The sequence below is a fragment of the Asterias rubens genome, chromosome 6 (assembly GCF_902459465.1).
Source record: "Asterias rubens chromosome 6, eAstRub1.3, whole genome shotgun sequence".
Lineage (NCBI taxonomy): Eukaryota > Metazoa > Echinodermata > Asteroidea > Forcipulatida > Asteriidae > Asterias > Asterias rubens.
In genome coordinates, this window is record NC_047067.1 from 16,792,289 (window position 1) to 16,819,451 (window position 27,163).

The 27,163-nt window shown below is 38.4% G+C and overlaps 1 protein-coding gene across 2 annotated transcripts in view; it reads left to right on the plus strand.

The window, feature by feature from the left end:
- The first annotated feature begins 7,340 nt into the window (after window positions 1-7,340).
- The window catches only part of LOC117291441 (sialidase-3-like), an 87,021-nt gene continuing 67,198 nt past the window's right edge, over window positions 7,341-27,163 (plus strand). The window contains exons 1-2 of one of the 2 annotated variants that reach the window (XM_033773124.1): window positions 7,341-7,607; window positions 13,250-13,451. In XM_033773124.1, the coding sequence (XP_033629015.1) occupies window positions 13,262-13,451 (190 nt within the window). In that variant the 5' untranslated portion in view covers window positions 7,341-7,607; window positions 13,250-13,261. The remainder of the gene's footprint in view (window positions 7,608-13,249; window positions 13,452-27,163) is intronic. The other variant, XM_033773125.1, reaches the window with a different exon arrangement.

The following is a 27,163-nucleotide window of genomic DNA, read 5'->3' on the forward strand; positions in this document are numbered from 1 at the left end:
GCCAATTTGGTCAATTAATTAGTGGTTAATTAATCACACTAATATACGCAATTTTCAATATATTTTACCGCACATAACAATGCGGTTGACTTAAAAACAATTTGAAAATAATTTGTACCCTAATTCATTAAGACAAAATCTTGCTTTTTTATTCCATAATCTTGAAGACTGATATACTAGGCGGATCAAATTTTGGAGCTGGTCAATTTGGTAAATTAATTAGTGGTTAATTAATCACAATAATATACGCCATTTTCAATATATTTTACCGCACATAACAATGCGGTTGACTTTAAAACAATTTGAAAATAATTTGTACCCTTCATTAAGACAAAATCTTGCTTTTTTATTCCATAATCTTGAAGACTGATATACTAGGCGGATCAAATTTTGGAGCTGGCCAATTTGGTCTATTAATTAGTGGTTAATTAATCACACTAATATACGCCATTTTCAATATATTTTACCGCTCATAACAATGCGGTTGACTTTAAAACAATTTGAAAAAATTTGTACCCTTCATTAAGACAAAAAATTGTTTTTTTTATTCCAGAATCTTTAAGACTGATATACTGGGCGGATCAAATTTTGGAGCTGGCCAATTTGGTCTACTAATTAGTGGTTAATTATTCACACTAATATACGCCATTTTCAATATTTTACCGCACATATTACAATGCGGTTGACTTTAAAACAATTTGAAAAGAATTTGTACCCTTCATTAAGACAAATATTTTCTTTTTTATTCCAGATTCTTGAAGACTGATATACTGGGCAGATCAAATTTTGGAGCTGGCCAATTTGGTCAATTAATGACGGGGTTAATTGATCACAGTAATATACGCCATTTTCAATATGTACAAAATACGCACAAAACAAAGCGGTTGACTTTAAGTACCGTTTGTATGTACACGTTTGGTAATTTTGAATACTGCTCAAAGCAAACAAATATTAACTTAAAAACTCACTTGGTAACGAGCATTGGAGAGCTGTTGATAGTATAAAACATTGTGAGAAACGGCTCCCTTTGAAGTAGCATAGATTTTGAGAAAGTGGTAAATTCTCACTAAAATAATAAACGACTTCTAGTAAACGTCTTCGACTTCTGAACGCACACAAATTCGTCCAAAAAGGGTGTTTTTTTCTCTCATCATTTTCTCACAACTTTGATGACCAATTTAGCTCAAATGTTCACAGGCTTGTTATTTTATGGTTGTGTTTGGATACACCAAGCGAGAAGACTGGTCTTTGACAATTACCAAACGTGTATATTACCTTCCCTTTAAGAAAAAGAAAAAAACACTTTTTTGTTCCCAGAACTTTAAAGACTAGTATAGTGGGCGTATCAAATTTTGAAGCTGGCCGGCTATTTTGGTCCACTAATAATTTGTGGTGAATTAACCACAGTTATAGACGCCATTTTCAATGTATTTTACGCACAATTGCATAGGCGGTGGACATAAACAAAATTTGAAAAAATTTGTACCCTTCATTAGAAATTTTTTATTTTATTGTTTTATTCCAGAACTTTGAAGATTGATATACTGGGCGTATTAATTTATTTAGCTGGCAAATTTGGTCCACTAATTAGTGGTTAATCAACTATGCACAATATTTCCTATACAATCTCTTTAAAAAAAATTGTTCCCTTCATAATGATACAATTTTTATTTTTAGTTTTAGCCCCCAATCCTCCAGACTTAATAATAGCTACTAGCAAGTAAAGGTCTGCACGGTCAGAAGAAAGCTCTTGAGGTTCTTTTTAAACTAGAAGTTAATTTTTCATACTTAAATTAAAACAGTTTCCCTTATAAACCAAAAAGGATTCAGACTTGAACTTGTTTGGCATTATAACCAAGTAAAGGCCTGAGCGATTTTGACTAACAAGATGGCTGCCCGAGGTCGGTCGGAGCAGTGAATTTGGGGGAAGACCAAGCTTTGGAGAACACCATTAATTTGTTTTTAAATTGTTTCACGCCCCCTTTTATTGTAAGCTTCCTTTGAAACATTAATTTATTAACTTCTAATTTGGAATGGTCCTGACACTAGCAGAAAAACAAAAACAACAACATATTGGGCAAAAAATATATCAAGGCTAAAAAAAAAAAAAAAATAGTTTTGCATTTCAAAGTTATCGGGTACTGGCCTTTTCTTTAAGAAAGGGTAACAACGCACCGAATTAAGAACTATTTCAATTAAGAAAACACATGATGTAAAAAAAAACTGAAAATACATGGACAAAACTCATTCAAAGGACAACATAATATTGTGCTTAAAGGAGCTAATTCACAGTTTACTCATCTTTAAATTAACTCTCATTCTTTGCCGTTTTCATTTAATCGCATGAAGATGAATGACAGAAAACCCTCGTTTACTCTTATTTAACACAAAAAATCATTGTTTGGCAATGGAACAAAATGATCTTTGTTAGAATAACAACTTAGATAAGTTGAACACCAGATGGGAGCTTTTTGTATTGCCTTGTCTACATGATAACTAAGGGCCTTGCCCTTCATACAATTTCCTCTTTTGTGTTGCCATTTGCCATTTTTCTTTACATTAATGTTTTAAAAGTAGTTGGTTTTACAAAATAGTTTGTGCAGATTTGTATATTAAAGCAGTTTGAATAAAATTCCTCTTCCAAAAAAACCTCATCTTTAATTTGAATGCGAAATTGAAATTCGTTGCACATAATGAAAGAGAAAACGCAAACTAGAAGCAAAATCATGTTCGCTTCGGTGATTCTTAATTTGAATACATCATTGTAAATAGGTAGTAGACACTCAACTTAAGAATGGTCAAAGTGTTGTCTTGAATGCCTTTAAATACAATAGAATGACAAAAGCGAATCTACACGAGGAAAAACGAAATCACGTGTGCACGAAAACGAAATTGAATGCAAGAGCTAAAAATAAACCCCAATTTAAATTGGCTGAGAAAACATATTCTTAAAATAAAATTATATCTAGAGAATCATAAAAGGTATCACACAAAGTGTTTGCACTATTTAAAACTCTTAAATTATTATAAATATTACAAAATGAATGTGTGACCGCGTGTGATCTTAATACTTTCATCAAAACCGAAAATTTAAATAAAAAAATTCAAAAGTTAATTATTTCATTAACCGAAATTACAAGGGTTCAGAGTTTAAACTTACAAGTTGGTACATCATAAAAACTACAGCTGATTTAGATTTTCTTTATCACGAAAAGACTTTGAACCAATTTGAACCTCACATACATAAAATTGGAAGTTGAAGTTGTTTTACATTATACAATTTACAGAATCTCCCGCCACACTGGTGTAGCAGGAGATTTTCCCACCGGATATTAAATCCAACGTATACGGCGCGAACTGCGTATACAAACTTCTTCTGAAAGCGCCCTCTTTTGAACCGACCTTCTCCGGCCCACTTTCCTATGGGTTACAGAATCTCAAGAGGACAGATTTCCTATTATGACACCGACCAATTAACAATTTGTTTTTAAATTGAGTCCCCCCACTTGTCGGCTACTTTTTACGCAACGATTGCGCTACCAATGTTTACATGTGATCACGTGACCTGAGATGGGTATAGAAAAACACAGCTACCCAGTGACATGGGAACACTCGTACCGATGGGCCATACAATCGGCTGTATTTTCGATAAAATAACACTTTTAACTCAAAACGAAGCCCTTTTAATAAAGTTGAATGTTGTGACAATGATTTAAATCACATTTTCTGTTTGATTAATCCAGTATTCTCCTTCTAAAGAGGTTTCTTTTGATGAGTATGGTTAGACTATGTAAATTACCGAGGTTTGAGCGAGCTCACGCGCCGTTTTTCTTTTTCGTTTGTTTTTTTTTCGTTGTGCACGGCATGCATGAAGTCGGGCTGTGCCAAGGGAGACCGTGTAGTTGTCCGACTCTATCCCTGACAGCTATCCCTTCCAATCAAATAATTTGAGGGTGAAAATAAAGGAATTTGCAGCTTCCTCTGGAGATTTTTATTGAAAATATTGAAAGCAAAATCATTACAATGAGGGCAATGTAAAACCACAGTTTCCGTGAACAAACGCATCATATCATGACACATCATGTGAACATTCTCGTAGAATTCCCAAGTTGGTGGAACTGTGTTTACCTATCGTGTGCCCGGCAAAAGGGCGTAAGGCCTTACGCCCTTTTGCCGGGAACATAAAGTAGTTCGTCCCAGTAACAAAAGGACGTAAGCAACAAAATGGCTCCTGACATGAAAAATATGTCATTTTTGTTTGTTCTTTTGCTAGAATTACCCTGAAGACATGTTTCCCCATTCCCCATGCAGAATTTAACCTTTCTAGAATGACTTTTGCATGGCAACAAATTTACCAAACTTTCCCGCTCATAATTCTTGAAACACAAATTTTAACATAAATTGCTTACGTCCTTCTGCCGGGAACTTTCCCTTACGTCCTTTTGCCGGGCACACGACGTATTATAGTACTTGCATTGTTTAGCCGGCCACCGGTAAGGTCTCATGTTACAAACTAAACACTATTATATCTGTGATTTCGAGAAAGTAAAGCCTTGATTGAACAAACAAAATGCAACAATAGTCATGTTTTTTTCACGCACGTTGATAAGCATCATCAGGCCGTGTGTGTTGATGTGTACTACCCAGGTCACGTGACGTTGGAAGCGCAATCGGTCTATTTCAGCCACCGACGATTGTAAGATAAAATATAACGATTGGCGTACGTAAAGCTGTGATTAATTAACCACTATTTAGTTGACCAAATTGTCCAGCTCAAAAATTTGACACGCCCAGAGTAAGGCCTATATTAGTCTACAAGGTTCTGAAATAAATTTTAATTTTGTTTTTGTGTCATATTAACGCATTTTGTGCGTATTATAGATTAAAAATGTGTGGTTAATTAACCCCTAATTAATTGACCAAGTTGGCCAGCTCCAAAATTTGATCTGCCCAGTATATCAGTCTTCAAGAATCTGGAATGAAAAGGCAAATTTTTGTCTTAATGAAAGGTACAAATTATTTTCAAATTGTTTTTAAGTCAACCGCATTGTTATAATAATAAATGCGGTAAAATATAGTGAAATTTACGTATATTACTGTGATTAATTAACCTCTAATTAGTGGACCAAATTGGCCAGCTCCAAAATTTGATCTGCCCAGTATATCAGTATTCAAGATTATGGAATAAAAAAGCAAATTTTTGTCTAAATAATGAAGGGTACAAACTCTTTACAAAATGTTTTTAAGTCAACCGCATTGTTTTGTGCGGTAAAATATATTGAAAATGGCGTATATTACTGTGATTAATTAACCACTAATTAGTAGACCAAATTGACCAGCTCCAAAATTTGATCCGCCCAGTATATCAGTCTTTAAGATTCTGGAATAAAAAAGGAGATATTTGTCTTAATGAAGGGTACAAATTCTTTTCAAATTGTTTTTAAGTCAACCGCATTGTTATGTGCGGTAAAATATATTGAAAATGGTGTATATTACTGTAAATAATTAACCACTAATTAGTGGACCAAATTGGCCAGCTCCAAAATTTGATCTGCCCAGTATATCAGTCTTTAAGATTCTGGAATAAAAAAGCAAATATTTGTCTTAATGAAGGGTACAAACTCTTTTCAAATTGTTTTTAAGTCAACCGCATTGTTATGTGCGGTAAAATATATTGAAAATTTCGTATATTATTGTGATTAATTAACCACTAATTATTTGACCAAATTGGCCAGCTCCAAAATTTGATTCGCCCAGTATATCAGTCTTCAAGATTCTGGAATAAAAAAAGCAAATATTTGTCTTAATGAAGGGTACAAATTCTTTACAAATTGTTTTTAAGTCAACCGCATTGTTAGTGCGGTAAAATACATTGAAAATTGCGTATATTATTGTGATTAATTAACCACTAATTATTTGACCACATTGGCCAGCTCCAAAATTTGATTCGCCCAGTATATCAGTCTTAAAGATTCTGGAATAAAAAAGCAAATATTTGTCATATGAAGGGTACAAATTCTTTTCAACAACCGCTATGTTATGTGCGGTAAAATATATTAATAATGGCGTATATTACTGTGATTAATTAACCACTAATTAGTAGACTAAATTAGCCAGCTCCAAAATTTGATCTGCCCAGTATATCAGTCTTAAAGATTCTGGAACAAAAAAACAAATGTTTGTCTTAATGAAGGGTACAAATTCTTTTCAAATTGTTTTTAAGTCAACCGCATTGTTAGTGCGGTAAAATATATTGAAAATTGCGTATAATTGTGATTAATTAACCACTAATTATTTAACCAAATTGGCCAGCTCCAAAATTTGATTCGCCCAGTATATCAGTCTTCAAGATTCTGGAATAAGAAAGCAAATATTTGTCTTAATGAAGAGTACAAATTGTTTTTAAGTCAACCGCATTGTTATGTGCGGTAAAATAGAGTGAAAATGACGTATATTAGTGTGATTAATTAACCACTAATTATTTGACCAAATTGGCCAGCTCCAAAATTTGATCTGCCCAGTATATCAGTCTTCAAGATTCTGGAATGAAAAAGCAAATATTTGTCATAATGAAGGGTAAAAATTCTTTTCAAATTGTTTTTAAGTCAGCCGCACTGTTATGTGCGGTAAAATATATTGAAAATGGCATATATTACTGTGATTAATTAACCACTAATTAGTGGACCAAATTAGCCAGCTCCAAAATGTGATCTGCCTAGTATATCAGTCTTAAAGATTATGGAATAAAAAAGTTAATATTTGTCATAATGAAGGGTACAAATTCTTTTCAAATTGTTTTTAAGTCAGCCGCACTGTTATGTGCGGTAAAATATATTGAAAATTGCGTATATTATTGTGATTAATTAACCACTAATTAATTAACCAAATTGGCCAGCTCCAAAATTTGATCCGCCCAGTATATCAGTCTTTGAGATTCTGGAATTAAAAAGGAAATTTTTGTCTTAATGAAGGGTACAAATTCTTTTCAGATTATAGTTATGTATTTACACAGTATATTTAATGACACAGTGTAACACAAACGATTTGATTTTTGCCTTTGTGTTTGTGGGTCATTTTGTGACGTCTTGTTAAAAGTTTATTTCTTTTTTCATTGTTTTTTAACCATATATACTAATTAAATTGATATATTATCAAATAAAAAGTTGTGGTTTATGGCTAGTATTTCAGAATTCGTTCGAATAAAACAGATCTTCATCTTCAGAATTGAACCTCCCTGTACTGTATGTGTTCTATTTTCCGAATACGCGGCTGGCTTTTCCGGGAATACGCGGCTGGCTATTTTGGGCCCAATACTGTGCTAGCTTCCGTTCGGTGATTTTTTGGGGGGGTTCAAGAAGAAACGTCCTTTAAGGCTTTCTCTCATATGTGTGTCACACCACAACCATGACAACATGGAAAAAGTAAAAAAATAAGGACTAGGCCTAGCTAGTGGGTAGTGCCAGTGGTTGTTTGCGTTCCACGATTCTTCTCTTTTTCTCAATTCAATTCAAAAAGAAACAAACCTGAACTTGTTGAAGAAGGCGATCGTACATTCAGACATTTCAGAAATATAAAACGGGACACTCGTCTCAAGCAAACACTATTTGGTGAGTTGGATGTTTGTGGTAATTTCAATGTTGTTTGCAATTTTATTATTTTGTTAGGCCTATAATTATAAAAGTATAAATATCTAAAATATGGTTTTTATAAAATAATATAGCGTTTATATTATAACGCTTTATAACTTATAATATTTATAGTTATATCCTCCCCTAACCAGTTTTCACGCTATTATGCCTTTTTCTTTGAATTGGGAAAAAAATAATGATGCCTTATAAAAACAACCGATGCCCTAATTACCTTCTTTTGTTAATATGAAGTATGCAAACATATATTAAAACTTGATGGACATTGAAATGTTCACACTACTACACACCGATCTTTGATGACTTCAAATGGCCCTATTTGTTTTGAATTTTTCCTGTTTTCACGGCAAACAAGAAAGCATGGTTTCCCGGTGAAGCTACACATGGAAGAAACATCTAAACAGTGACTACAAGTGTTCTTTGAGACTCTGTGTATGATTCTATAGCCAGCAGTTGTCTTTTTTTTATTCAAAATATTTTTTAATGAAATTTTAAAATTTCCATGGTAATTTGCAAAAAATAACAAAAATAAATAATTTAATAAAAAGTGTGAATAATCATTGGCTTTCAAATTTTAAAATTTATAATAAAGCGTATAAATAAACAGTGATAATTGAGTCAACAAGCTGATCGTTTAAATTTTAATATTAATAATAATATTGATCGGAGGGTTAAAAAGAAAATCTCCAAAAATATTAGAAAATGATATAAGGCACATGGCTTCTTTAAGCCTCTGTATTTTTTCCCAGAATGCTCAGCAAAATATTCAGTCACATGATTTGATCATCATGAATTGTGAATTGAAATAGTGTTTGATGAAACTTTTTCGGTGTGCAAGTATTTTTATATGGCCTCAACATTATGACATATTTTTGTACCTTGTAGAAATGCCTAAAATACCAAACTTTTTGCATTTTACAAGTGCAAATATCCAGTGGAGCCTTATCTGTTTCTAAGTTTTGGTCAAGGGAGAGGAGACTCTTTGCTTGGCAAATAAAACGACACAATTTTTATCTAGGGACTGTTTACATCACGCACAGAGAGGTAAAAGATTTGCCACGATTTTAGGGACACCTCGAAAACAGGACCTCCTACGATATAACAGTAACACCCATGGCAAGCAGATCCTTTCCATTTGATTGGAGGATTGTCCGTCACGTGATAGCAAATTGCACGCTGAGTCACTCACCATGCATTTTTCGTTCCATCCGAAAAGTACTATTGCACGTAGTTGCGATTACGTAACCCTCCTGCTGACGGCAGGAGTGTTTACGTAATCGCAACTATATTGCACGCTGAGCAAAAAACATCAAACTGCGTGCGCATGTCTTTGGCAACGCTCAGTGTTTCTGCAAGGCACATACATTCGGCGTCTGTTTTTATTGTGTGTCTCAAAAAGCTGTACAGAACGCACAGTGATGACTGCTCTATTGTTCCGCATAGACTAGAGCTATATATTATATATTGACTAGAGCGCTAACTTGCTCTGCGTTTTGAAGCCACCCTAGGCGCAGACATGTTTTATGTGTTGCGTGACTTGGGAAAATTTTTAATTATAAGAGAACACACATTGCTGCGATTTTTTTTAATTCGGCGTGTGCGCTTCCGTACGCGACTGCCCATTCGCGTACGTCCGTGCTACGAAAACCGTAAGTTTGACTTGATTGACGTACTGAAAAAAAAGTATACGCGCCTTATAAACATGACACACATGACGCTCGCAATTTGCACGCTCCTCAGCAGATTGTGCGTTCACATTCGCTGCATTTTTTGGTTCGATGACACAAAGAAAAGAACAAACGCCATATCATGCAAATAGCCGTATAATTGTGTACAAAATTTCAAGCTTTTGTATTGGTTTGTACATTAAACATGGCTTCAAAACATAAGTGCGTGTATAACGGGGTGTTAGCGCTCTAGTCAATAGGCCTATATAGCTCTATGATATTCCAACATCTCTATGTTCCGCAACCCTATGTTCCGACGCCCCTACATTCCGACAACTCAACCTATATTCCGACACCCCATAGATGTTCCGACACCCCGATATTCCGACACCCCTATGTTCCGACACCCTTATATTCCAACCACCCAAACACCCCTATGTTCCGACACCCCTATGTTCCGACAACCTGCACCAATATTTTGTGTTAGCCATTTTTTTTAAGAAAAAAGGTGTGACTTGAAAAAACTACACATGACCGCAATTTAGTCCATGAATGTACCGGTAACCTATCTTTATGTAGTCCCACAAAGGATTTTAATTTGTATAACAAGTGTTATTCTGCTATTAAAAATTAGCAACTTTGGTTTAAAAGAGGACTGAGTAATGGAGGGGGTGGTAGGACTTAATTATTTATTATAATTTTTTTTTTTTTTGGGGGGGCAAAAGAAAGAAATTACACATCGTCGCAATAAACGCAGGAGAGGGTTGCCATTTTTATCAATTGAAGGCTCATGAAATGTTATCAACAGGGACACGCATCTAACAATAGCAAAGGACCAAGTATTTTATTGCCACCTACCTCGGGGTACTCATGTGTAACCACAAAAATTGAATAATGCATGCGTGATTCCATCACTTTTTAAAACAGTACAAATTCATCTTATGAATGTTCAAACCTAATCCTGGCCGAAATTTACTGGGAAACCTGGCGTAATACAAGTTGTGTTTTTGTTATTGATCAACAGAGTAATAATGTGCAAAAACAACTTGTAGGAACATAGGGGTGTCGGAATATAGGTTCAGTTGTCAGAACAATAGGGGTGTTGGAATATAGGGGTGTTGGAATATAGGGGTGTCAGAACATAGGGGTGTCGGAATATAGGCTGAATTGTCGGAACATCTATAGGGGTGTCGGACCATAGGGGTGTCGGAATATAGGTGTGTAACCGAACGCAAATTGTCACTGTTGAATCCAACAGGCCGACCCAAAAGAAACGGTGTTGAAGTGATATGTGTCTAGGAAGTAATTAAGGCGATTACGATGGTTGATTTCCTAGCTCCTGACCAACTGTCTTTATTCTTTCATACCACTTAATAGAAGGGAAGATAACACAGTGGTGTACGATATACATGAGCAGGATAAAGTAGTCCCATATCACATCAGGTGTAATTTCACAATTAAAAATTGTAGGCCTTTAGAAGCTTTGTTTGTTTTGGAAGTTGTATCCTCCAATCAAAATGACATCTATAGTGCTATAGTCATGATAGTGCTCCGCCTCGTTGAATAGAACATTCCATCTTTCAACTCATGAACATATTCACATAATTGCACTGATAAGTATTCGTTATTTGTATATTATATAACACCCAAGCAGATCCTTGCCATTTGATTGGAGGATTGTCTGTCACGTGATAGCAAATAAAAGTACCATTGCACGCTGAGTCACTCACCGTGCTTTTTCGTTCCATCCGAAAAGTACCATTGCACGCTGGCAGCGTGCAATGGTACTTTTCGGATGGAACGAAAAAGCTGAGTAAAAACATCACTGCGTGCCCGTGCCTTTGGTAACGCAGCAGGTGTTACTGCAAGGCATAAAAATTAGTAAAATTTGTAGCATTCGGCTTCTACAATTAAAAATTTTAGGCCTACGCTTTGTTTTGAAAGTTGTATCTTTCAATCAAAATGACAAAGATCTACTGTGATGTTATATAAAACAAATAATGAATGTTTTTTATTCGTGCAATGGTGCGAATATGTTCATTCGTTGAAAGCTGGAATGTTCCATTCAACTCGGCTCCGCCTCGTTGAATAGAACATTCCATCTTTCAACTCATGAACATTATTCGCACCATTGCACTCATAAACATTCATTATGTGTATACTATTTAACAGCGTTATAACGCTCTAATAGGGCGCTATAACGCCCCCATACGGCATTATAACACCCTAATTGTACGGCATCATAACACCCTAATACGGTGTTATAACGCCCTAATTTTACGGTGTTATAATATTGGCTTTCAAATCCGATTTTTATTTAGTTTTGTATTTTTTTTATTTTTCTTATCATTTAAATAAAGCGTATGAATGAAGAACAGTGATAATTGAATCACTAAGCCAATGGTTAAATTTTAATATTAATAATAATGAATGAGGGTTACAACAAACAATTCTCCAGATTTATAAAATTGTATTTGGCACATTGCTGTACAAGGAACACAGAACATAAGCTGGAGTCAAAGCCTTAAAGGCAGTGGACACTATTGGTAATGACTCAAAATAATTATTAGCATAAAACCTTACTTGGTATGAGTAATGAAGAGCTGTTGATAGTATAAAACACTGTGAGAAACGACTCCCTCTAAAGTAACAGAGTTTTTGAGAAAGAAGTTATTTTTTTTAAATTTGATTTTGAGACCTCACATAAAGAATCTGAGGTCTCGAAATCAAGCATCTGAAAGCAGGCATGCAATTCTTCCTCGGAATTCCGCGTTAAAAAAAAAATGATCGGAGCAACAAAAAAAAACGACAAAAATGTAAAATAAGCCTAGCATGCTAACAATGCACCTTAGAGCATAATAAACCTCAACATTTTCTCGGGTACCATTGTTGGTCTCAAGTCCCGTGGCGTTTTGGTTGCCTCGCTCCGCACTTGCGTTGTGCCTTCGCAGTTGCATGCCTGTGAAAGCACACAACTTTGTGTGACAAGGGTGTTTTTCTTTCATTATCTCACAACTTCAACGACCAATTGAGCTCAAATTTTCACAGGTTTGTTATTTTATGCATGTTGAGATATCCACCAAGTGAGGAGACTGATCTTTAACAATTACCAGTAGTGTCCAGTGTCTAAAAGCCTGTATTTTTTTTAGAATGCTCTGCAGAATGTTCAGTCACATGGTTTGGTCATAATGAATTGTGAATTGAAAAAGTGTTTGATGAAACTTTTTCGTTGGGCAATTTTTTTGATATGGCCCAAACATTATGACATTCTTTTGTACCTTGTAGAAAGCCCTAAAATATAAAAAAAATTGCATAATTTACAAGTGCAAATAACCAGTGGAGCCTCATGTGTTTCTAAGTTTTGGTCAAGGGAGAGGAGAATCTTTGCTTGGCAAGTCAAACCACAAAATGTTTTTCTAGGGTCTGTAAAAGATTTTCCTACGATATATCAGAGTATGTGCGAAAATAATGTGCTGGAACAACATGTAGAGGTGTCGGAATACCCTGGGTGTCCGAATATTAGGAGTCAAAATATAGGGGTTTCGGAATATCTATAGGGGTGTCGGAACACGGGTGTGGCAACATAGGTGTGCGGAACATAGGGATGTTGGAACATATTAGAGGTGTCGGAATGTAGGGGTGTCAGAAAATAGGGGTGTCAAACCTAGGTGTTGGAATACGGGTGTCGCAACATAGGTGTGTCGGAACATAGGGATGTTGAAACATATAGAGGAATGGGAACATACATTAGTTTAGTGATAGCTATGTTATGGTCCACTCGATCAAAGGCTTTGCTTTTACAACTATAGGCCTATAGATGTGTGAGGTTTTTTTAATTATCAGCTCGTTGAAACATGTTGTAAAGAAGTTTGACTATGTGTGGTAAAATAGTGTGCTCATTGAATTGTAGTGAAGTTAAACCTTTCTTTTTCACAGTTCAGTATCAAAATGAGGCTGCATCGATTGATACACTGTATACTCCTGGGTTTGTCCGTTGGAACAATCATACTGCTGTATATGTTCTTGACCACTCACCTTGGCATCACAACATTTCTACCCATGCTGAAGAATGCTCCTATTCACAGTGGAGTTAAGATGCTTCAAGCCAGATGGAATGATATTAGTGGCTTCAGAATTGGTGAGAGGATTAAGATTTTGTTTTGGACCTTGGGTACTAGCCTATAAGGGTGTGGGGAAAATCCTAACAGTGGATGATGCTGCATGTAGGCCTAATGATGAATGTATTGTATGAGATTGGGATGTGAAATGTACAATGGTACACTGTTCAATGTTGTCTTTCAAATGACATTGTTGGATGAGTGATCTCGTGCACCCAACTTCACCTCTGGTATTTTCTACCTGGAGAGTTCTTAAAGGGTCTCTTCGGCTTCGTTGGGCTGTTTGGGCTACATGTAAACAAAATTATGTTGTAACGGGGCAGGAAAAAATAGGGCTCTACAGTGTTCTCTAACTCTGAAAATTAAAGGTTGGTGCTTGGGGTAGGGCTAAAGCATGGGGTATGTACAATGCAAGCGCGTAGCATGAAGCCCCCCTACAGCGTTAGGTCCGGAATTTTTTAATCATATTTTTTGTATGCTCTGTGGTGCATTCTAAGGTGAATCCTGGCTACTTTCCTTTAGACTTTTTTGAGGAAATATTAGGTAAGTTTTTATAACATAAGTACAATACTTGTTTTCAAAATAAACAAATTATTTCTTTATATTAATTTAGGTTTTTACCCATACACCGATGTGTGTAAGCACTGTTTACTCAGTATTTTCCCGAGTCCTGTGAAAAAATATCACAGGCATGTTACTCGGGTGGGATTCGAACCCACGACCCTTGCAATTCTAGAGCAGTGTCTTACCAACTAGACCACCGAGGTTGCCCGGTAGCTAGAGGCAGTCTGCCTCTAGCTACCGGGCAACCTCACTTACATGAGGAAAAACGCAGTGGCCCTTCAAGAGCCATGTTCAAGGCCTGGTAACAATGTAGCCAATACCTTGGAACCTGAACCCATCGGTAACAATGCAGCCAATACCTTGGAACCTGACCACCATCGGTAACAATGTAGCCAATACCTTGGAACCTGACCACCATCGGTAACAATGTAGCCAATACCTTGGAACCTGACCACCATCGGTAACAATGTAGCCAATACCTTGGAACCTGACCACCATCGGTAACAATGTAGCCAATACCTTGGAACCTGACCACCATCGGTAACAATGTAGCCAATACCTTGGAACCTGACCACCATCGGTAACAATGTAGCCAATACCTTAAAATTCTGAAATAGCTGAAATTTTTACATTTTTCAGTCTTTTCTTCTCTCAGTTTTTTCCTGCATGTGAAAAGCTACATTTACACAATTGTTATTAAACTTATAGAGTTAATTTCACTAAAAAAGGGAGCACCCATTTCTTCCTTCATGTGTCATTGTTTGTTTTCTTCAATAAAAACTTCATCCCAATTCCCAAATTTCAAATAGCAGCTTATGTTTTAGCTCTTTTATAATACATTTTATCACAATTAATGCATGTTTCAACCTTTAAACATCTAAAAAAATATAGTTATTACCTTAATATAGAATTAAACAGTTCATTGATACTCTCTTGTGGACAGAATTTTTAATTTTGTTTTGCTAAATTGTTGTTACTGTTATTCCAGCAGATGTTATGAACGCATAATGTCAGTCACTGTAATGTCAGTCACGAAGGTTAGTTTGCATAATTATCAAAAAATTCATGAATAATTTTTCCCATCTAACTACAAGTTTTGGTTACCCTATCAGATATAATGTTAATATGGATTGAGATCTGTAGCACTTTTAACTTGAAGAGAAATTTTAAAAACATATCAACACTTTTGGTTGCGTCGCTTTTTGTAATGTCAGTCACGGCAGTTAACGACCCCCCTAGTCGGAAAAGCTGAATATGAAATTTAAAAGTTTCAATGCTGTATTATGTATTCAGGTCCTAGTATCCCCCATGCCAAACATGGTTAAGATGGCTGTCATTGTTTAGACATGAGAGCTGATTAGATATTCAAAATTAGTAAAAAATGTATTATGTCAGTCACGCTGGAATTGCCCAAAAGTACTTCTTGCCAGCTTGGATAATAATGCATCTACTCCATAATGTGCTGTTTATTTTTAAAATGTATGTGAAAACATCAATTACTAATGTACTATTTTTGTTCAAAGAAAACTAGCAAAATCACTAACGTCAAAATTAAAAAGAATCTGAAGACATCTGAAAAATAGGAAATTTCACATAAATACAATTATCTCAAACATCATGCGGTTGTTTACAAATCGTAAATATATTATTTAGAGAGAATGCAAAAACAAACCAGAGCCAAAACAAACAAGTTTGAGATGCAGTGAAAAGAGTCCGACTATGAATCCCACTGGAGACAGCGGTTTTTACGAAAGTAAAACGGGCAAAGCATAATTTTTGTGAATCGCAACAAAATTTTTGTGAATCGACGCTCAGTCGACAATAATTCAATGAACTTTGCCCCGCAACGCCCTCTGCCGGCAAAAGATGCCATGTTATTAGAATTTCTCCAAGGCTGTGACGTACATGTATTCACAATCTGCAGGCGTAATGCACAATGTGTCTAGCCAAGCTCTTATGAATAGGTCATTATTAACGGCCAATCACAGCGTGCGGAATGTTTGTTAGCTTTGGACTTTGGACGTTGTGTGTATGGGCCCATGCACGATGTGTGTGTGCGGGGCCAGATGCACCAGCACCATGTGGTTATAATAATAATAATAATAGTGGCAATTTATAATGCGCCATGTCTGTCTAAAAGACACTCCTGGCGCAGGAGAGATGCCGAAGCCAGAATGCAAAGAATATAGTTAAGCACACAAATAAGTTTTCAAATGGGTTTTGAAGCTGGAATATGTAGTGAGTTGTCGGAGTTTAGGGGGGAGTTCGTTCCATAGTGATGGGCCAGAGTGTGAGAAGGAGCGGGCTCCCCATGAATGGCGTGTGCGTGGAATGTTTAGAAGTTTGGTGGACGATGATCTGAGGTGCCTGTGTGGAGCATGAAGATGTAGCAGGTTCTGGATGTATGTTGGTGCCGTGCCCTGGAGAGACTGATACACAAGAAGGAGAATTTTGTGCATCGTTTGACATCGTATTTTTGTGATGATTGTGTATTAAAGGGAAGGTACACGTTTGGTAATTGTCAAAGACCAGTCTTCTCACTTTAACTATAAAATAACAAGCCTGTGAAAATTTTGGCTCAATTGGTCATCGAAGGTGCAAGAAAATTATGAAAGAAAAAACACTCGTGTTGGACATATTTGTGAGATAAGAATAAAAGACTTCTACCTACAAGTCTTTTATTATTTTAGTGAGAAATTACCTCTTTTTCAAAAACTACGTTACTTTAGAGGGAGTCGTTTCCCACAATGTTTTAACAGCTCTCCGGTTTTTAAGTTAATAGGCCTATTTGTTTTGAGTAATTACCAAACAGGTACCTTCCCTTTAGCGAACGAATCTTTCCCATTACTGAACTCATTTCTGTTGTAAGTTAATATACAACACAGAGTCAAAAAATGTAAACCTGACGGCAACATTTTAAAGCTTGGTGGCGATTATAAAGCGCGGCGCTCACCGCAGAAAACGTGGCGGGGCGCCACGTCTTTTCTATAGGTAGGGATTTTCTATCATTTTTTAAATTGTCACATTCTTCTGAGTCATACTTTGATTTAATTAAATTTGTTTCTCTCTTTGTTTCCTTGTCAGTAAGGAAGGGTTTGTTGTACACATGAAATTCTTTCCAACTAAAACATAGCATTTGGATGTCAAAAGTTAACCTTTGTAATCATTCTAAATGGCTGTCTGTTAATGTTATAATGACACATTAATATTCCCTAAATTGATTTATGTTGTACTCTAAGGTTCAGATTCCTAAAAAGGTTAGGCCTAAACAAAACTTGTGTTTTCAAGTTAACTGTTTAAACAGCCAATGAAGGATGATCTCAAGTATATAGATATTACAGTTTTCTAATAGCTGCAGTCCATAGGAAACATAACAAAAATAAAACGAGTCTCTTACCTCAAGTAAAACATGGTAAAAATGGGTTTTTCTCCAGAACGCTCCAAGCCAAATTTCTGAAAACACGGGGTCAAACAAACCCGCGTGACAAAGGAATCATGACGTCAGTGGCGGCTATTTGATGTGGAAAATAGCGCCCTCAGTTTGCCAAAGCTGGAGAACTGTGTTCAAACCCAATTAGGGGAAAATTGTCACTGGCGTCAAGGGGTCATTATAATAGATAAGCCGTTTTTGACTCTCGGCTGAGAGGTGCATTTTTGACTCGAGTTATTTATTACTACATGCAAATTTTGAGAGTAAAATGGTTGTTGACCGGTGTCTATTTGGCCATAAAAAGGTAATAGTTGAAATATTGAGATCCTTGATTGGCTGTTTAAGCAATGAAAGTAGCAAAAAAAACAAAATAAGAAAATAAGAAAACAAACTTAACAAAAAGCTTTCTCTATTTCACAGTGAGAGTTTCACAGTGTCCGGGAGGGAGTTCCAAAGCTTTGGTGCTAGGCTCTGAAAACTGTCAAGCTAGGCTTACGTTTCGATATTTGCAGCTACGCTTTTGTTTTAAAATACATTCCCACAAGGACGCTTTTGAATCCCTCAAGATTCCCTTCCCCCCGAGATAAAAAATCTTTCACTGTGAATAACAGGGCCCATTGTTCAGTTTCTGGGTTAATTTCTATGTGTTCTTCGTGATGATCTTTGGATGTACGTCGAAGCATGAAGGTCTACCTCCATCGTCGAAGGATTTGCTTTCTCCGCTGGTTGTTTATAATACATGGATAGACTGGATCCTTATGCTGCGTCATAGTAAAACGTTGCTATAAACAAAGCACCAGTCTACTTGCAACATTGTGGGACAATGTCACGAAGATTTGTCAGTTGCAACGGCTGGAAACACGTATATGCTGGCGTTTTACCGCTTTGGGTTTTTAAAATAATTTTTCGCTAATTACGTGACATTTTGATGATTTTTGTTTACAGCAACCATATATAAAAACATTATTTATGATTCTACACCCCTAAATTGCGTAAACGATGAGCCGGTGTGTCCCTTTAATCACACCGATTTCCAGGCTGATGTTTGTGACGCTTTGCTTGATGTTCTGAAATGTACCGATCTTGACTGTGCTGTACGAAATTACAATTGTGTTCTTCGTGAGCTGTTAGACAAGCATGCTCCAGAGCATCATCGTGTCATCACACTAAGACATCGCCCCTGCAGTTTTTCAGATGACCATATTCAAGAAAAGAGAATACGGAAGCAGCTTGAATGGAGATGGAGGCGCACAAGATCACCTAGTGACCGTAAACTCTTTTGTCAACAGAAAGTAAGAGTTACGAAAATGTTAGATGATGCCGCCACTGAGTTTTACTCCGACATGATCCTTGAAAATGCTAACAAGCCAAGAAATCTCTTCAAAGTCATGAACTTGATTCTCAACAGAAAGGTCGACTCCCCCCTTCCCTTGCCATGATAGTGATCAAGAGCTTGCGGATGATTTTGGACACTTCTTTGTTGAGAAAATTAGTAACATTGATTAACAAGTAAACCAGGCTGTTTGCTCTCTGACTGAAACTAGACCAATCTCAGATAGCAGGATGTTTCACACCGAACTCTCCTGCTTTATACCGTTGCTTGCAAGGTATGTGTGTGTCAACTCATGAAGAAAGCTCCAAATAAATCCTGCAAACTTGATCCTCTACTGACATGGCTACTCAGGCTTTGTGATTACGAGGTTGTGGATGCTATCCATTATCAACGACTCATTTACCTCGTCCTGTGTACCTCAGGACTACAAATTAGCCGTCGTCAAGCCTATGCTAAAAAAGCTGCACTGGTCAAGGAAAACTACTGTCCTATTTCAAACTTACCTTATGTTTCGTAATTGATCGAGCGAGCAGTGTTGGACCAGCTTCTTGAACATATGAAGAGGAATGACCTGTTTGAGCCTATTCAATCAGCTTACCATGTGGGTCACAGTACGAAGACTGCACTTTTGGCGGTGCAAAATGATGTGCTTATGGCCATGGATAGGCAGGAGGTAGTTGCTTTGATACTTTTAGACATGTCTGCTGCATTTGACACAGTAAGTCATACTGTCTTGCTTCAACGAATGTCAGACAGACTTGGAATAACATCAAGCGCACTAAAATGGTTTCATTTCTACCTCACTGATAGGATGCAGCAAATACGTGTTAATGACTTGCTCTCGTCGCCATTCCCCCTCTCCTGTGGTGTTCCACAAGGTTCTGTGCGCCGCCCCTTTTTGTTTACCATACACTTCGCCTTGGGAGAATTGGTAAAGCAGTATGGACTTAAATGTTACCACTTGTACGCAAATGTACCCAGCTTTACCTGTCATTCAAACCTTCATCTAATTCGACCGTTCCCCGTTTGAACAGACCGTTCCCTGTTTGAACAGAATTGAACAGTGTGTTCCGAAAGATTCAAGAGTATCTTCAGATACATCTCTACTCAGGGTCCTTGCAGTAAATCTCAAATCAGCTGGTGATAGAGCTTTCTGCCGGTTGGCACCACAGCTGTGGAACAGTCTTCCTGCAGACTTAAGAAATGTCAACTCCATAGCTGTTATAAATCTAGACTTAAGACTTATCTTTTTAATTCTGAATATAGGGTAAACTGGGGTAAAAACGCCCGTTTTAAAGTTTTTGCAAGGAGAAGTTTTTGTTAGCATTGCTAGGAGAAACTAGTAATAATAATAATAATAACTGGATTTATAAAGCGCCAAATAACCAAAGGATGCAAGGCGCTTAACAGGGAGACAGACAAAAGAATGGGGAAACCAGCTACGAGTTGGAGAACAGGTGCGTCTTAAGACCCCTTTTGAAGGACAACACAGTCTTGGCGTTTTTAATGGGGGCAGGAAGACCATTCCATAGTCGGGAGGCAGCAGTGGAAAAAGCTCTCTCACCGGTTTGTTTGCGTGACTTGTTCACCACGAGGGAGATCGCATCATAGCTTCGAAGGGAGTACGGACAGTCATGGAAGAGAGATAATCTGGAGCACTGTGATTTAATGATTTGTAGGTATGGACCAGCGTGCAGACTCAATACGTTGGGCTATTGGGAGCCAGTGTAGTTGTCTAAGAAGTGGTGAGGTATGGGAGTGTTTTGGCATCTGGAAGATTAGCTTAGCACATCTGTTTTGAAGTCGTTGGAGGCGAGATATGTCTTTCATAGAGACGCCATTCAACAAACAACAGCCGTAGTCCAGCTTGGACAGGATCAGGGAACAGACTGCATTGTGACACGCATTGAAGTCAAGAAATCTCCTGATCCGACTAAGGTTCCGGATGTGCCAGTTGAGATGAGAAAACGACAGAGGTGTGTGACATGATCACACATATTCATGTCGGAATTGAAGACAACACCCAAATTCCTAATGGAGGGAGAGTGACGAATAACAAGATTATCGGTATTGAAAGTGAGGTGTTGAAGACGTTTTAAGTGAGAGGGAGAAGATGCAATAAAGAACTCAGTTTTGTCTGGATTCATCTTGAGTTTATTGGCGCCCAACCAGGATTGAAGCTCTTTTAGCACTGGGACAGTCTAAACAAGGCGCAGGTTGCATCTCCTGGCTAGGTGGGGTCGAAAGCCAAGAATAGCTGAACATCATCGGCATAAATGTTGAACTGGAGAGAATGACGACGGATAATTTGACCAATGAAGTGGGAGTAGTAGGTGAAGACCTGTGGACCAATGACGGATCCTTGTGGAACACCATGTTTCAGTGGTGCCTCAGTTGAGAGAGCTTCTTTGACACGCACCCGACTAACTCTGTCACTCAGGTACGACTGGAACCAGTGATTGACAGCTCCGTCAAGACCAAATGCATTTTTGAGACGCTGCAGCAGTACACAAATGCAAATGCTTGGATGTTATATGAATATTCATTCCTTTCCCTCAGAGATACTGCCTAAATTTATTAAGTTTTTTAACTTTGTGTAAATATTTTTATGAAGGGCTTGGTGCCAGGACCCAATTGGCCATGGTTGTTTGGGGTCAATATTAATTATTCATTATTCAGTAACCCATCAAGTATTAAGATTGACAATCTTTAATGTGGTGTATATTGGAGTATAAACTCAAACTGAAGTTATTTATGAAGGATTGTGTATTATTATCAAATGGCCGAAATTATGGCAAAGTGTGTTTCATATGAATTTTCAGATGGCTTTATGGGAGTGTGAAGGGCGGGCGCAAGAAGGCGCACCCAAGTGTAATTTTCAGTGGTGTTACATGAACATCCCACCCCTGCACGGAGTGGAAGTGAGACGACGTGAGTCAGATTTGTACGGCGAGGGGGAACGTACGCCCACCATCGTGGAGAGAGGATACGCTGGATGGGCAAGTTTTGAGTATACAGCACAAGAGTGAACTGTGAACAATAGTAATATAATTCCCCTCGGCCAAGTAATTTATTGTGAGTAAAGTGGGCGTCCCAAGGCGTGGGGACAGACGACAAAAGGAAGTCAACGAGAAGACATTTTAGTTTTGGGGAAGTGACAAACGATATATTTTGAAGAGCGGTGGTGGGGGATATTCATCCTCAGTTTGGAATTTGTTTAATGCACTTAAGTTTGTATTGAGAATACTGCTGTGTTTTCAGGTCAGATGGTCTGTTCAGGTTCAACATGCATTTGACAACAAGGTGATCTGAGGTATGAGGTTGATCAATGGTGTACGAGTCAATCTGAGTATCATTGTATTTGATAAGAATCAAGTCAAGTGTATGACCAGCTGAGTGAGTTGGGCCCTGGGTTACCCGACGATAATTCAGTGAAGTGATAATGGTAGAGAAGCTTTTGTAGTAAACAAATGTGTTGTCTTTTCCCGCTACATATCTCCTCTAATTTGTGCAAATATAAACTTTTTGTAATCATGCTGATCAGGAGAAATTGTCCACCCTTTTGGGAAGGAAGTTTGGCGGTCGTTTTTACCCGGGTCTCGGGGTAAAAATGCTCAAATACAAACAACTTTTAAAATGCAGAATAATAGTTATAACTACAAACTTTATCAATCGTAACAGTTATTCTATGTAGCTTGGAAGTCGAACATTTGCGTACATAATTTGCACACAACAAATTTGTGGGCTTATGACTGACCAATATTGCTAAGTTAAAATATGAATATTGTAGCTCCAGCTTAGGGTCTACTGGTCCAGGGACATTACCCCCAGAAGCTCCATGGTCACTGAAATGGCTCCAATAATCAAGGGAGACTAATTTCATTCTGAAGCTAGACCTGTTTTGTTGTTATTTCTGCAATATTGACCACCAACTCACCTTGGTGCTGACTTTGAAGAGGTCTGACTCAGTTTGTGTTCTTATTTTGTCTTTAAAGAATCCTCTATTGGTACAATGAACACTTACACACAATTTGTTCTACCTAAAACTGATGGGTCTACCCTACATGTATTCAAATGAGATGATTTAAATAAATAAAATACAAATAATAAATAAGTGTATATAAAAAAAATAGGTATGACCCTTGACCCTTGAGCATGACCTCTGTTTCATCCCTTATGGTATTGGTGAGTTTGGGGCAATTTCAAAGGCCCATACTGTATATGTCAAAGTCTAGAAATGAATAATGTCTCTATTGATAATTAACAGAATCTGTTTTCAAAATTGATTCTAAGACTGATTTTTTAGGGGGTAATATATTCACTTGAGCTTTACAAACTTTTCAAATCTACTGATGTGAGGGACTTTTTATAATTTTGAACCCCCTTTTGCCCACGTGAAATGTCAGTTAGCTTGTTCTGAGATTTTTATATTAGGTTAGTGTCGTATCTGAGTGCCCCAACTAAGAAAAGTCTTATAAAAACTTCATTGGATGTTTGGCACGGGTAGGAATGGACCAATAAAAGTCCAGTATTGAACGCGCTGTAACACGATTCAAGTGTTCCGTCTAATAGAAGTAACTATAAGCAATTACAAGAAAAAAAACCTGTTTAAAGGTTAAATGAGAATCATGGGCCAGGGTTGGCTGGCATGAGAACATGACTGGGTGGGAGTTGATTCTCACCTCCGGAGGACTCGTATAATCTCGATTATACTGCAGGTAATTACCTTTGCATAATCAATGATGATATTTTGCCTCCTTCGGTTTCAAATCAACTTGCGATTTTGAAGCTGCTTGGAGAATAACTTTTGCCATTACAGAATTTGCTGATGGCTTGTTATAAAACCTGCTAAACATCGACTCAGATGCCCAGTCAGCCGACTCCACAATATCCTTCATGGACACTCCCAATCTGAATGAAGCAGATGTGGCTGCACCACGAGTGGAGTGGGCTTTAAACTTTTGCGTGTCAACGCCAGCACTCTGTAAAAGTGCGACGATCCATCGACTCACAGTAGAATACACAACTTTCCCATGTGGCTTCAGATAACTTATAAGAAGCTGCGTCTCAGTACCCCGCACAGGTCACGTGTCACCATCAAGTGGTTTATATTTAAATGAACCAGCGAAGACACCCTTCCTGCTGTGACCAAGGCTAACAGAAGGACCATTTTCAGTGTCAACATTCTCAAGGAAAGGGAAGACCACGACCCTAGTTGTGAGAGAAAAACAAAAACTGACTCCACATCCCAAGTAACCATATACTTTGGCTTGGGTGGATTACGGTTAAAAAACCCTTTCATAAGCTGGACCACTGCCTCACAGCGTCGCACTGGAATACCACCAACTAGGTCATGGTACCTTGAGATTTCTGACCTGTAAACACCGAGAGTTCTGTAACTCAACCCTTTCTTCTCGCATGTGACCAAGAATTCAAGTATATGCGTCAAAGGTGCTGAAAGTGTATTAAGTGATCGTTCACGACACCAGCTATCCCAAACTTTCCAGGATGATTGGTATTGTTTGTGAGTTGAAACTCTGCAGCTTGCAAGCATAAATCTATCTTCTCCAGTTGTACCTTCTGCAAAACCTGAACCAAGAGACAGAAGGGCGGAAACGCATACCCTAGTTCGCTCTTCCAAGTTATCGAGAATGCATCGATTGCTATTGCTCCCGGGTCGGGTTTCCATGCTATGTACCGGGGCAGTTGATGGTTTATCCGGGAGGCAAATAAGTCCACTGTCGGGCATAGGCCAAATCTTCTGCACACCTGTGCAAGGAGACTGGGATCTAACATCCATTCTTGTCTGTCCATAAACACCCGAGAGTGATGATCCGCAAGGACATTGTGGACTCCTGGTACATGACAAGCTGTTATGGTTATGTTCCTCATCATGCGCCATTTCCACATGGACACCGCCAACTTGGACAGGCTGTCGGTATGCGTGCCCCCTTTGTGCTTTATGTACGACAGGGCTGTCGTATTGTCCACCTTCAACATTATGTGACAGTCCTTTTTGCCCTTGGCAAATGTCTGTAGGGCCAGGAAGGAAGCCAGAAGTTCCAGGTAGTTGATATGTTGGGTTTGCTCTGACCGAGACCAACGACCTCCTGTCTGACCGAGCGGACAATGAGCCCCCCCAGCCTTGCATTGATGCATCTGACGTTATCGTCAATTGCGGGTGTGGTAAAACTAATGGTTTGCCATTCCACTGTTTGAGGCAATGTTTCCACCACTGAAGTTCCTGGATGCTGTCTTGGGAGAGGGACACCAGGCTTTGATAAGAGGGGTCCCTGTGAATTGACTGGATCAGATTCGACTGTAATGCCCTGAGAAAGACTGGGGCAGGAACTACATCGTCTGAAGTTGCTGTCATTTTCCCAATGACACTCGCCAATTTCTCCACAGTTAGGCGTGGGGTCAAGGCCACCTGACTGCAAAGCTTCTCCAAACTGCTGACTTTTTTGTCTGGGAGACTCAAAGTCATTTGCTGGGAATCGATAATATGACCTAGATATCTGATTCGAGTTGTCGGTTTGAGTTTGGACTTGTCCCTGTTTACTAACAACCCAAGGCTGTGGAACATGTTGAGAATGTAGTTCATCTGCCTGTAGCATTCTGCTTCGGATTGTGCTACCAGAAGTAAATCTTCCAGATAAATGACCACCTTCATTGATCTGTGTCTCAGGTGGGACATCACCGGTTTCATTAGCTTTGTGAATACCCGTGGTGCTGTGGACAATCCGAAGGGGAGTACTTGGAACTCGAATAGGGTCTTCTCCCACTGAAAACTGTCCGGCTGGATAGGAACCATGAAATATGCATCTTTTAAATCTATCGAAATCATGGAGTTCCCTTTCTGAACAATATTCTTTGCATGTTGTATTGACTCCATTTTGAAACTCTCTGTCTTGATGAACCAATTGAGATTCTTGAGATTGAATACTGGTCGGAAGCCCCCTGAGGCTTTTGGAACAACAAAAAGTGTTGAGATGAATTGACCCGGTGAGTTGTGAACTTTGATGATCGCTCCTTTGTTGAGCATCTTTTGTATTTCGTCGGAACATGTCCGATGTTGTTGCTTGTCCATATGTATCGGGCTTGGAATTTTGAGTTGAACTGGCTGTCTGAAGAAAGGGATTCTGTACCCAACCACAATCTGTAGTATCCATGGGTCGCTTGTCAATCTTTCCCATGCCTGTAAATGCCATTGTATTTGTCCGGCATAACAAAGACCATAATCTGGTACAGAATCGAACTCTCCCCCGAGATGAATTGGTTTTTGAGAAACTTTGGGGGGTTTTCTTTTCGTGACGAAAAGAACTCCTCTTATCTGTCCCCTGTGCACTTTGGTAGCGGCTTCGTCCGCTAAAGGATCGGTCATTTGATCGGTGCTGGTAGGGCTGATACCGAGACTTATATTTCTGACTCTTGTCCTTGCGAGACCAGGATTGGGAGTATGACCCTTTGTCTTTGGCTTTGTTTTTCAATGCTGACAAAGAGTCTTTACCAGTGGATTTGACAACTTTCTGGGTGACTTTATTCATTTTATCATCTTCATCCACTTTCTGAGCCCATTCTTCGCCATATAGGCAAGTCATAGAAGGCTTCACGTCTTGAAGGTAGCCGTCTTTGATGAAGGGTTCAGCTCGGCGAAGCCGATGGACAGACAAGCGCTGGATGGCTGAACCAAGTAGACTACCCGCTGAGGTGAGAAGAGGTTTCAGCTCTTGGTTTTGGATTGACTGATTCAACTCTATGGCCTTAATCAAGGGTAGAGCGGCTCGGAGGCAATCTTCTTGTATGGACCACATCGAATTATCATTCTTCTATGCGTCCACCTTTATCTTCTTCATTGAAGCACGGATAGGCTTGGGCATGTCCGGAGCCTTAAAATATTGCCCGACCGAGGCATCGGGAACTAAGTTCTCCACCAGTTCATCCCTTTTGGCCTGATCAAGTGTGTGAGTCCTTTGCTCTTTCCACCAGTCTAACACAGACTGTTCAAACATGATGCAATAGCACCTGGGGTATCGCTTCGGACTGTGGGATCATCTTTTTGGGCATTGAGGTCATTACCCAGAGACAGATCGTGCACGCTACCCGCATGCATGGACACAGCATCGTCATCAGCCACGATGTGTCTTCGTTTTGGTGATGAAGGAGGGCCACTCCGATCATCATCAGACCCAGAACCTGAGCTGAAGGAACTGCGCCGACTGGAACGAGATCGAGATCTGTATCTTGGTCTGTGGCGATGAGCTCTCGTAAAGGAACGAGATCTGGAACGAGAATGCCTTTCACCAAAGCTATTGAGGGCATCAGCTAGCATTCCTTTAAATGCCTCCGTCTGCTGTTGCTGCGTGCCAGCAATTGTGGCCAGTTGCAGGCTTGAAAAAGCCTTT